This window comes from Pteropus alecto, unplaced genomic scaffold (genome assembly GCF_000325575.1).
Source record: "Pteropus alecto unplaced genomic scaffold, ASM32557v1 scaffold125, whole genome shotgun sequence".
Classification (NCBI taxonomy): Eukaryota; Metazoa; Chordata; class Mammalia; order Chiroptera; family Pteropodidae; genus Pteropus; species Pteropus alecto.
The window spans coordinates 6,749,747-6,762,119 of NW_006436888.1; the positions used below are offsets into that span (position 1 = coordinate 6,749,747).

Sequence of the window (12,373 nt, forward strand, 5' to 3'; positions counted from 1 at the left end):
TTGATTTTTCCCTGGCACACACCTTTCCAGGCTTCTTCTGTTCATAGGACAAGGCCTGACCTGCTGGGGGTTAAGCCCTTGCAGAGCTGGGCCTAACCTACTTTGTAGGAGCAATTCCCGCTTCTTTCCAGCAGGTGTTATTTCCACACAGATTCCTTTAGTTGAGGAATCCTCAGAAGTGATCCCTCAAGGCCGCATGATGGTTTATGGAAAACGTGAACTGTTTCCCCACAGGAACTCACCATGTCTATTCTCAAGATCCATGCCAGAGAGATCTTCGACTCCCGTGGGAATCCCACTGTAGAGGTGGATCTCTGCACCTCGAAAGGTATGTGCCCCCCTTGTTTTGGTAGTTCCTTCCACCACGCTCCAGTTTTTAAAACTTCCTTAAAATGACAGAGCCTTAGGCAAGAAAGAGTTGCTGTGAAAGCCTTTCCTTCCTGTGGGCGCTGTCAGGCGTGGCGTCCATGTCCCTAGAAGTGTCCTTGTCACTAGTTTGCTTTGAAGCTCGATGTGACCAAATGAACAAGTGCAAGTGTGAATATAGCACCATCGTCTTTGATTCCAGAAATCACTTTTAAACCAAGGATCAGGGACAGGTTTTACTTCTGGGTGTTGGGACATTCCAGAGGCCCTTGGTTTCACCTGCTGTAAGTTTCCCCCCTTTTTTAACTAAGAAAATCGGCGCTTCTATAGCCCCGTGTTGCCTCCACCAGTGTCTCAGCTGTTTTCAAAATGGAAGTGGTGGGTGCGGCTGGAAGAGGAGCTTTAAGCAGAATCACCAGTGGTGCTGAGCACACAGCCCTGCCAGTCAGAGCTGAGTCATGCCCGTGAATCACAGGCCTGGCTCTCGAGCCTCAGGCCCCTCCCTGCCCTCCCCTCTGGTCCCCTCACCGTTGCCTAGGAGAGGGGGGCCTCTCGAATCTAGGTGTCATTGGGCTAAAGTCCACCTGGCTTCTGCCTGTGGGTACTCGCTGTGGAGAGCGCTTACTGTGGGGGCCGCTTCTGAGCGTGTGCTCCGTGGCGAATCCCGTGGGTTTTCAGAGGATGCCCAGAATTTCCTTGCATCTTAAAAGAGTGGCCTGCTTAGTCAGCAGTGGAATTTTCCACTTGGAAGGTAATGGACTTTAAACAACAAAAAAAGACCCAAGACACTTTTTTGGGAATGGAGCATTTTCTTTGAAGCAGTTTAAAATGATGAAAGTTAATATTTTTTGAAATGTAAGTAAATGGAACTTTTATTCTTCTGTATCTTAATCCTTCTCAAAAAAGAAACAAAAGAGGAAATAGTGCATTTGTTAGCTTTTCATCACTTGTTTCTTTCTTAGAATTTTTTAGAACAGTTTTAGGTTTACAGCAAAATCAAGCAGAAGGTACAGAGAGGTCCCACATCCCCCACTGTCACCATCCCCACCAGAGTGATATGTCAGTTACAGTCACACCTGCACTGACACATTGTCAACCACGTCCATCGTTTACATTAGGGTCACTCTTGCTTTTGTCACTTCTTAGTCCAGTACCTGATGTGGATATATAGAAAGCCAGGGCCTGTGTCAGAAAGACTATGTCCTCACACCGTTGTGACCGTGACACAGGCATACTAACAGATCATTTGATTAAAATACTTGGTTGATTTTTTTCTCTTTGTTCATGTGCCTTCACATCCCCAAACACCTACCAGTTCTTCGCGTACTTCAAAGGGGAAAATGCCTTTCAGTTTCAAGTAGATTCAGAGGCTGCCTATACTTTCTGCTCCCCCAACATGTCTGCCCCATGTAACCAGATTTCTGCAGTACCTTCCAGGACACTGTCCTCCAAGATTTGCCATTTGTTGCTTCACAGTCCGGGTTAGCCAGATGGCTGGTTTCTGTGTCTGCGGGACTGAGGTTCAGTGCTTAATTGTGTTCTAGTGTCATTAAACTCTGTACCTTTATTGTCTTTATTCCTCGCCCCCCCCCCCAGTCTACCCTGTTTTCTGGTTTCCTATTATGCAGAAAACTCTTCAAATAGCCTTTATCACTGCTCAGAAGCACATAAGCTATAGGTTCCTCTTGAGCCGACACTTTCAAGTCTTGCAAGCTAGCAATTCGATCTCAGAGTTGTCCCGGGGAAACTTAGCAACAGTGCTCTCAAAGCTGGACTGTCTGAAACACCTCGTAACGTTTCTATTGATTGCATGTTGAATAGTGGATACACTGGGTAAAACATGACATTGCATTTTTTTCGCTTCAGTACAGCTGCTAGGAAATGTCAAGTTCCCTAAGCGGCTCCCATTATATTTCTGTTGCCGCTGGGCGTGGGGTGGTCCACAGACCAGCGTCTGGGCTCCAGCCTGGTGAGCTCATTAGCGATGCAGACTCGCTGACCTCCCATTTTGGAAAACCCCCAGGTGATAACGTGTGCACATTAAAGTTTGAGAAGCTCTGCTCTAAACTACAGAAATTCATCAGTTTTACTGTAGGGTCTGCACTGCAGAATCATGAAATCTTGGAAGTCAAGAACAGACCATCTGAGTCTCCCAGTTGGTGGAAGGAAGTAACTGTTTCCTAACGAGCCAGCCATCTGTGAATGGGGGCGTGGGTGAGAGCTGCAGTGCTTCTTAACCGCGAGCATTTTTTCCCCTCTCAACAACATCCAGGTCTCTTCAGAGCCGCTGTGCCCAGTGGTGCCTCAACTGGTATCTACGAGGCCCTAGAGCTCCGGGACAATGACAAGACACGCTACATGGGGAAGGGTAAGAGTGGCACCCACAGCCTTTCTCTGGAGCGTGGCTGCAGCGTGTCTTCATGCCTCCACCGCTGCTCCTGGCCAGTCACAGCCTCCCGTCACTCTAGTGCTTATAATGGTTTGGCCCAAGTGTTACACAAGCTTGCACCCCGCACACGGAAGAGCTGGAGAGTGGGCTTATTGGTGCCAGGTTTCCTAGACCTGTAAACTCGGGGGCAAGAATTCTATAGTAGGTGGGCCAGGGAGCCTCAGGTTGAGAAGACATGTTAACTGATCCTAACAAAAGGTCTCGCCAGTCTCCCGCGAGGGATCTGGGGACCTTCCAGGCCATCAGCCCTCTTCAGGGGTCTAAAAGGGAAGTATCTGGAAGGTCTGGCCGATGGGTCTACTATAGATCAGTCGTTGGTTGATCTGTTGACTGACTCAACAGAAGCACCGCTCTGGCTGAGCAGGCCCCTGGCGGGCTATATGCAGATTGACCTCTTAGCCTGTGTGGCCAAGTTACAGAAAAGTAGAGGGCAGGACCCTGCAATGCCAGTGGGACTCTATCGCCCTAGGGTGGAAATTGGTTCTCGTGGAGAGGGAAGAAAATCTCACAATATTACCGTGGTTCGTGGCCCACAAAGGGCCGCAGTGTGCCCTTAGGGGAAGACAGGAAGTAAGGCTGGGAAACCCCGTGCCAGAGTCCCAGCAGTCGCACTGTAGGAGGGCCGGGTGCTCAGTCCTGCTCCACGCTCTGCAGGGTGCTCTCCCACGGGTCACCGCGGCACACGGCCCAGGCCGCCACTTGGCAAGAGCCGGGCAGCGCTGCACCCTGCTCGTGTGAGGGGAGCTCATTCCTGTTTCCTCGCTCTCGCTCGGTTCCTTCACAGCCTTTCTCTTCTGTTTCTTTTTCCTCCTCTTTCACTCTACTGGTCAGGTGTCTCCAGACCCGTTAAGTATATTAATGAGTTCCTGGCACCGGCCTTGTGCACGCAGGTAATGCGTTGGACCCTGGACGTCTTTTAGTTTCGGCAGCTGGTGCATCTGGTGCATGGTCTTGCCAACTAATGTCCCTCAGACATTCTGAGGGGGTTGCTCTGTATGCGGCTCTAACCCTGGGGTCCTAGATAAAGCACTCAGACTGGGCCAGAAAGTCCTCTGACTTCGGGGGGAGAGGGAGCTGGGGGTTTGAAGGAGGCGCCGTTGAAGGTCTCTTGGTGGGCTTCTGTCTGGGTTAGCATCGCGGGCGCTCTCCAGTACTGCTCAAGCCTGTTTTTCATTAATGTCAGTAATTTGATTTAATTGTTCTTTCTAGGTGTCTCAAAGGCTGTTGAGCACATCAATAAAACTATTGCACCTGCCCTGGTTAGCAAGGTAGGACCCGCCTCCTGGTAACAAATGTGTATCAGTGCCATCTGAGCGTCTCCCGGGCCGGGGGCTTTCCCGTTTATTCTGAGCGCTGAAGGAGCCGATTGGATGTCCTGTCAGCATGAGGATAATTTTGCTGTTTCTAACCCACCTGCATGTGCACGTCTAAACGCGTGGAGCTGGCTCAGGGAGGCGGGGCTGCCGTGGGCCTTGACTGTTTCCTCCAACTGTCTTGACCTCTGGGAAGTTAAGATCAGGGGTGTTGGACATAGTGTCCATGGCGACTGACTCGTTTTTCATGAACTGTGGAGTTATTTACTGTATTTCTACTGACTTTAACAGTGGAACTCCCGTTAAATAAAATCTTACTTGGAACCTCAATACATCAAACAGAATAAAAGTAGAGCTGCTATAGGCGACGTAGGCTGGGGACCCACCAACCCTACCTGCTCGGCCACTTTGCCTCTTTTATATCCCCATGGCTCCTGTGGTACTTGCCCAGAAGGGAGCGGTGTAAAAATCTCTGGCTGGAGAAGCTTTCTCAAGGCCGAAAGCCACAGCTACCTCCTCTGTCCCTGAGTGTAGTCTCCCCACGCCGAGTTCATCCTGCTTGCTGGAGGCAGATGGACTCCGCTGTCTCTCTCCCTAGCCGGTTTATTTTGGCCTGGCCTTAGCGGCACTCTAATTGGTCCCTAGCCGAAGTTTCTCGTTACTGCTCTGCCAGTGCACACCCCACGTCCCAGTCTCCTGGGCACCCCACACACCCCTGTTCTCTGTGCCTTGGTTCCCTTACCTGGTGTGACTAACCACAGCAGGGCTCTTTTTCCCCTTGGGAACATCCTTCAGTCGAACTCTTGGTGAGAGTCGGTCTCTGAAGCCATCTGCTTGAAATCCTGACTTTCCAAAGATGCCTTGTCAAAAGAGCAGAAGATGACACATTGTTAACGTGGCACATTGGCGTTATAGATGATTTTCCTTTTATATGTTAGTTTCTATATAAAGAATATATAAAATAATATTCAATCATGAAGTTTTTAAAATACGAATTTTTATTGAAAATTACTTTGAGCCAGTTTTTAAGATGTCAATTTTATGACTTTATGATCCCACCAAAAATATTCATTTTGATCATTAACTCTTGCTAAATGATTTTGAACTACTGAAAACTCATCAGTCGAGGGAGTTTGCTGTGATCAAAGGTCACAAGAGTGACAGCAGTGTGTAGCCACCTTTGAAGAGCATAGCTCATTTGCATAAACAGTGAATTCTGTTATTTATTGCCCAAAAAGTCACCCTACTTTGTAGTAACACCTTATTTATCACGCACCAGACAGTCATGTTAACGTAATATAACTTTGGTCTCTGGGGAGAACAACCTTTATGACACATGGACTGTACCTTGTATATTTCACATGGCTCCCGGTGCTTGGAGAAACGCTTAAATTATCAAGTGAAAGGAGCTTTGCATTTTTCCCTTTTTGTCTTGAAGTTTGTTTCCCTTGATTCTCCCTTCTCTGCCTCCCGCCGCGCCTCCCCCCACCGCACAGAACTGATTTAGACTTTGTCCAGTTCCAAAGTTTTATCAGTCCATGTCAGGAGTGCAGAGGTCATTCAAATAGAGTGACATCACTGTCTCCCACGCAGCTCATCCTCCCTTCTCCTTACAGAAACTGAACGTCACAGAGCAGGAGAAGATCGACAAACTGATGATAGAGATGGACGGAACGGAAAATAAATGTGAGTGGCCCAAGGTGGGCCTTTGCAGGGAAGATCGTGGTGTCTCCTGAAGACCTCTTAAGGCCTTCGGGGAGAGGTGGTGTCCCTGACGGTGAACTTCACGACCGTCCGTGGTCTCTTGCCTCACCTACTAAATCACGTTTTTAAATATCAGGAGCATAACCAGGTGACCGCAGCATGTCTGTAGGTTACTCAAAAGAGGGTTGTCTTTTATATTAAATCAAGCAATTTCTGGAATTTGCCAGCATTCCATACACCAAAGAAAGCTTTCTCTTAGAGAACAAAGCAGATGAGTCCACGTGGACTGCCATTCGCATTTCTAGCTTGAATGTGGAAAGCATGTATGATAAAGAGGAAAAGATTCAGAATATAAGCCAAGGTGCTCGCACAGGTGGGAAGGCAGCAGGGAAAAGGTTGGCGAGAAGGAAATACCTCAATTTAACTCTGTTCCGTTCTAGCTAAATTTGGTGCGAACGCCATTCTGGGAGTGTCCTTGGCCGTCTGCAAGGCTGGAGCTGTTGAGAAGGGGGTACCCCTGTACCGCCACATCGCTGACTTGGCTGGCAATTCTGAGGTCATCCTGCCAGTTCCCGTGAGTGGCTTCAGACTTCCCAAATGAGGGATTGGGAGCGTTAATTTCCACAGGGCCCCAAGACCACTCACGTCTTGATCTCATCCACCTGTGACTCTCTCAGTGTGGTGGATCGCGAGCAGGCTCTGAAGGTCTCGGCGGTGGATAAGTCCTCTGCCATTTGCTAAGGGTGACCTTGAGCAAGTGACTCAACTTGCCTGCCCCCAAAGTCTCTTAAGGTCGATAGGAGAATGAAAATTGTACTCGTTGAGCTGTATGCATCCGCTGAGAGCAGCCAGTGCTTCAAACAGGGAGCGCCTCTGGCAGTGATGACTGCAGTTAGTTACCAAGAGATCAGGAGCATCGCATAGCCACATGTGGCTGTGCAGCTGGATGTCGGGGGCTTGCCGCTCGTGGGCTTCTCTGAGCCAGTGGTTTTACTTCTGTCTCCCCACAGGCCTTCAATGTCATCAACGGTGGATCTCATGCGGGCAACAAGCTGGCCATGCAGGAGTTCATGATCCTTCCCGTGGGTGCAGCAAACTTCACAGAAGCCATGCGCATTGGCGCAGAGGTGTACCACAATCTGAAGAACGTCATCAAGGAGAAATATGGGAAAGATGCCACCAACGTGGGTGATGAAGGCGGGTTCGCTCCCAACATCCTAGAGAATAAGGAAGGTAAAGGCTCTGGAGGGACCCCTGAGTTCCGTGGCCCTGCCCACCTCTGTCTGATCTGCCACACCTGCCACCTGGGGAACATTGTTCTTTCCACCTTTCCTTCTTCAAGTATCAAAGTACAGAACTGCACAGACTTTTGGGGAGGGATGTGGGAACTAGCACTTCACTTTTTAAAAAAAAAAAAATAGCAAGGAATTTTCTTATTAGTTTGACTTCTGAACAGCCTGATCGTTCGTTTGTGATGGCATGGTTCGCCATCAGGGGCAAAGCTTTGAAATCTGTCAGTGTTTGAGGAGATGCCATCTATTGAGGACTGTGATCGATAATCTAGTTCGTTCTTCACCCACAGGGATGCTCACACACCTGTTTTTTGCTCTAAATTCTTAGGGACAGAATTCAATGTGAAAATTTAGTGGAGAGTACGGACTGTCTTAGAACAAGAATTCACCACTGAGATTTTTGTTTTAGAAGGAAAAGTGGGGCTCAAGCATCTTTTGTTGCCTTCAAGGGCACCTAGTGAAAGGAAACAACCCAGCCTGCTCTATGGAGAGCAGGAAATTGCTGGTGTTTGGCCATTTTGACCTATTAAAAAATGTCCCTTTCACATGGTTCTATCTAAAGCGGGAGATCTTTGCTGTAGAACAGGAGCCACGTGGTTTTATCGGTTTCCCTATGGGCAGCGTGGCCAAGTGAGGCTGAGCCTGAGCTCTGGGCAGCAGAGCCTGGAGGCGGGGCCCAGTGTCCTATGCTCTCCTTCCCTCTGCTCCCTCTTGGATCCCAGCCTCGCTCTATTTAAAGCCTGTTCCTCAGGACAGCTGATTTCAGCCGGTCACTGTAATTGTTCCTCAGCCAGCACAGCGTTTCTGGGCATTAAATTTGGGAGCATCTGTCAGAGAGCCTCTTATCCCAGAGGTCCCCAACTTTTTTGGCACCAGGGACCGGTGCTCCTGTGAGAATAACACCTCATGACCTGAGGGGGAGCTGAGGCGGTGATGCTGGCGCTGGGGAGCGGCTGCAAATACTGATGAAGCTTCGCTCGCCTGCTGCTCACCTAACAGGCCATGGACCTGCTGGTCTGTGGCCCAGGGGTTGGGGATCCCTATTTTAGAGTCAAGATTGAATTTCCCACTTGGTGATGCAGTATGGGTGCTGACTGATGGTGTCTGGTCCCAAAGCCGATAAAGCAGCCAGAATCCTTGACGGTGGGCGGGGCCACGGCTCCTCATGGGCTTTGTCAGGCTCCCATTAGGCAGCTGCTAAAGGGAAGTCTCACCTCTTCCTGCCTGGTTTCCACGCTTGCTGCCATTCTTGCTTCTAGCCCTGGAGCTGCTGAAGAATGCCATCGGGAAAGCCGGCTATACCGATAAGGTGGTCATCGGCATGGATGTGGCTGCATCTGAGTTCTTCAGGTCGGGGAAGTATGACCTGGACTTCAAGTCACCCGATGACCCCAGCAGGTACATCACCCCTGACCAGCTGGCCGACCTATACAAGTCCTTCATCAAGGACTACCCAGGTGAGTGCTTCCGGCTGGGGGCTGCAGCACTGGGCATCCTGAGGGGCCTTTCCAGGTCGGGTGCACACAGTAATAGGGGGTTTGGTGCGGTGCTGAAGAGGAGTTGGGGTGGGTCCTCAGTGCCAGCCAGCGGTGACGCTGTGATAGGTGATCTACACCATGTGGTTGCCTTCTGTCACTGTCACAGCAGCCTCAGCATACTCGGTCTTGGCTGAGGAAAGCAAGCTTTGTCATGCAGAGTGAGCCAGTGCTTCTTAGGCTGTGCTCACCTCCTACAGGCAGGGTAGGTAGAGACTCAATGCTGTTTTATGAGAGAGGGACCTGCAGCACAGAGCGTCCCGAAGTTGCCTGAGGGCATTCAGCAAGTGGGGTGCAGATTCCAGACCAGGAAGTGTGACCCAGACCCTGCGGGTCACCGCTCAGCTATACGGCTTGCTCAAGGTGCCGCCGAGATGCAAACTCGGATCTTCACCCTCTAGTTCCTAGCTCCGTCGGTGGCCCTAGGCTCACACCACCCGGGCCAGTGAGCGCCCCACGTAGTGTAAGGTCCCAGGGCTGCAGCTGACTGGCGCCCTGTCACAGCAGTCGGGAGGGCAGCGTTTCCGGGACGTGAGCTGGGGAGCTGTTCCTGGCCGTAGGTGACAGAGGTGCAAGTCGGGCGGGAAGTGAGACTGTGGGGTCGCTGTTCAGCAGACAAGGGGTCACACTGATGGCTCCTGGCTCTCCTTCCTCAGTGGTGTCTATTGAAGACCCGTTCGACCAGGATGATTGGGAAGCGTGGCGCAAGTTCACTGCCAGCGCAGGAATCCAGGTGGTGGGGGACGATCTCACAGTGACCAACCCGAAGCGCATTTCCAAGGCCGTGGGCGAGAAATCGTGCAACTGCCTCCTGCTCAAAGTGAACCAGATCGGCTCGGTGACCGAGTCTCTCAAGGCGTAAGTGCCCTCGGGAGCAGCTGTCGTGGAGCAAGGGGCTCAATCTGAACGAAAGTCCCTTTCCAGTGTTGGGGAGCCCTCATGACTGGAATTGTACCGGGGCTTCAAATTCAGACTCGGGGAGGGGAGACTTTTAAAATAAGCGATGGCACCAAGGGGACTAGGGTGTTGGGCAGTTATGACCTGATCCTGGCCACTTTGTAACCCTAGACTTGTAATTTAATTTCACACGGAGAACATGGGTCCGAGGAGATAGTTCTCCCTTCCCTCAAGAAGACTGAACTCTGTTTTTCAAACGTGACTAGAGGGCTGATGGGGTCCTCAGGGCTGTGTGAGGTCACAGGAGGGTGAGGACCGTCATCTTCCCCTGGACAAGAGCGAGCAGCTGCTCCTAGATCCTGGCCCCTCCGCTGGTCTCCTGCCAGGGGTAATGTCGTGGCATCAGACAGGGCTGTTGTGCCCGGGAAATAGTCGTGCCATCTGGTTGTTCCCTGGCTTCTAGGTGCAAGCTGGCCCAGTCCAATGGGTGGGGTGTCATGGTGTCTCATCGCTCCGGGGAGACCGAAGATACCTTCATCGCCGACCTGGTGGTGGGGCTCTGCACCGGGCAGGTGAGGGCCCCCGGGAATGAGAGAGAGATGGTCCATCCTCTCTGACCCTGGGCTTCCTGGCACATATCGGGGTGGGGGGTGTCCTGGATGCCCCTTGGATCCCCTTCTTCCTATGGTCCGAGATTCTCCATAAGAAACCATCCTATCTGCCCTGGCACCCTCCCCTTTCCCAAAACCAAGATTCAGTGCCCACTATAAACAAACTTGACCTTTTCTTTTCTCCAGATCAAGACAGGTGCTCCTTGCCGATCTGAGCGCTTGGCCAAGTACAACCAGATTCTCAGGTAAAGAGAATGTGTCCACCGAGTGTGTGGGTGCTGCCCTCCACCTGTGTATGGATGAGGGGGCTAAGCAGTGCTAGGCTGGGCCCCGGCTGGGCCTAGAACAGGAGGAGCCTTGCTGCATGGTCCCTGAGCAGAAGCCTGGCCCATGCAATGCTACCATCTGCTGGCGGGAGAGGGAATAGGCTCTCCTGTGGACAATCATAAAATTATAGAAACCTTAGAGATTATCTAATTTAGCACCCTTATTTTGTAAACAAGGAAATGAGGGTTCAAAGAGATGAAGAAAATTACTCCAGGGCAAACAGCAGGGTTTCCCTTGTTTAGCACCTTCAGAGGTTCCCCTCTGTCTTGGTTCTGTCCTTAGGAAACTCCCAAACACAGGGAAACTTGCCCCCCCAACACCCCTTTTTGTTACTTCTGCTACTGTTGCGGGGGAAATGCCTATTTCATATGTTTTTTCCACCTCATCCTTTCTTTAAAACACCTAGGAAATTTCAAGCATTAAAAAAAAAAAGCAAATAGTGGAATATCTGCCTTTTCTCATCGCCCAGATGCAGTGGCTGTCACTGTTCCTCCATGCTCATCTCTTTACGCTCTAGTTGTGATTTTTGCTGAGAATTTTAAAACAAATTTTAAAATATTTCACGATTTCACCTGTTAATATTTTAGTATATATCTTTCAAATAAAGATTTATTTTTTAACATAACCACTCTAGTGTTTAGTGCCCCAAGCTAGCAATAATTCCATAATATCAACACCCAGTCTGTTCATCTGTTCAGTCTCACCAGGACCCTGTGTTCAGTAAGTCCCCCTCCTTTTACCCCACGCCACTTATTTGTTGAAGAAACTGGGTTGTTTTTCCATTAGAAAAAATTTTGTATGTTCAAAGAAATAGCAACCCTGACATTTCTTCTATTTTGTCCTTCAGAAACATCGTGGGGGGCAGTGGGGAGAAGGGGCAGCAGGTGACAACTTACCAAGTGAGTTGGGAGGGTGATGAGAGCAGAATGCTCTTCTGTTCCCGCATCTCAGAGAAGCTCAGTGTGAGAAGATTGGAGAATCAGTTGGGCAGAGTAGGCAGGTGCCGGGGTCATGGCTTGCTGGGAAGAGGTGTGTTTCTGCCACATCTCTGGGTGCGAAAACTTCCTGCGTTGAGAGCGCTCTGTTTTTCTCTTCTCTCCTTCCCAAGAATTGAAGAGGAGCTGGGCAGCAAGGCCAAGTTTGCCGGCAGGAACTTCAGAAACCCCCTGGCCAAGTAAGCACCGGGCAGGCGAGCCTCTGAGGCATGCGGTCACAAGTCAGCTAATTAGACCTCTGCTCCCAGCGTCCCCACGGGCAGCTCCAGGCCCCCAGCCGATACTTGCAGGAGCCGCTGGTGGTTAACTGCCCGCCCCCATCCCTGTGGTGGTCTCACTGCTTCCTTAGAACCGCTACAAAGCCAAACTTGACCATCTGGAACCCTGCTAGAAGCCCTAGTTTTGTAGTCATGTGATTGCCGAAATCACTGTTCTCACCTCGCTTCCCAAGGCCCTGGCGCCAAGTGTATCCACATTGTATCTCCAAGGTGTTCACAGGTACGGTCCCCAGTGGTTTTGTGTGCAAAATAAAAAGGCTTCAGTGACCAGTAGAAATACTCTGTGTGTGTGTGTGTGTGTGTGTGTGTGTGTGTGTGTGTGTGTGTGTGTGTGTGTGTGTGTGTGTGTGTGTGTGTGTGTGTGTGTGTGTGTGTGTGTGTGTGTACACGGGGGACAGTCTGCGAGCCTCTGTCCTTGTGGGAGAAGAAACAAATGCAGAGCTGTTGCAGATTGTCTCAAAGGCTGTGGCTTCTAGGTCACCTGACCATATTCAAACCAGAGGGACTGGGAGGAAAGCGAACCATCTTGGGCAGGCTGGAATGTTGATTTCCTCTATCCGGGGAGAAGCGGGTAAAAGAAGCGTTAAAAGGTAGCTCCAGGGAGAG

General features: G+C 50.5%; 1 protein-coding gene across 1 annotated transcript in view; it reads left to right on the forward strand.

The window, feature by feature from the left end:
* Positions 1–12,046, forward strand: part of ENO1 (enolase 1) — a 14,322-nt gene extending 2,276 nt beyond the window's left edge. The window contains exons 2-12 of the mRNA XM_006914387.3: positions 235–328; positions 2,639–2,734; positions 4,025–4,083; positions 5,745–5,814; positions 6,273–6,406; positions 6,843–7,065; positions 8,384–8,581; positions 9,316–9,517; positions 10,020–10,128; positions 10,354–10,412; positions 11,603–12,046. Coding sequence (XP_006914449.1) covers positions 244–328; positions 2,639–2,734; positions 4,025–4,083; positions 5,745–5,814; positions 6,273–6,406; positions 6,843–7,065; positions 8,384–8,581; positions 9,316–9,517; positions 10,020–10,128; positions 10,354–10,412; positions 11,603–11,672 — 1,305 coding nt within the window. The 5' untranslated portion in view covers positions 235–243 and the 3' untranslated portion in view covers positions 11,673–12,046. The remainder of the gene's footprint in view (positions 1–234; positions 329–2,638; positions 2,735–4,024; positions 4,084–5,744; positions 5,815–6,272; positions 6,407–6,842; positions 7,066–8,383; positions 8,582–9,315; positions 9,518–10,019; positions 10,129–10,353; positions 10,413–11,602) is intronic.
* Positions 12,047–12,373: the final 327 nt, after the last annotated feature.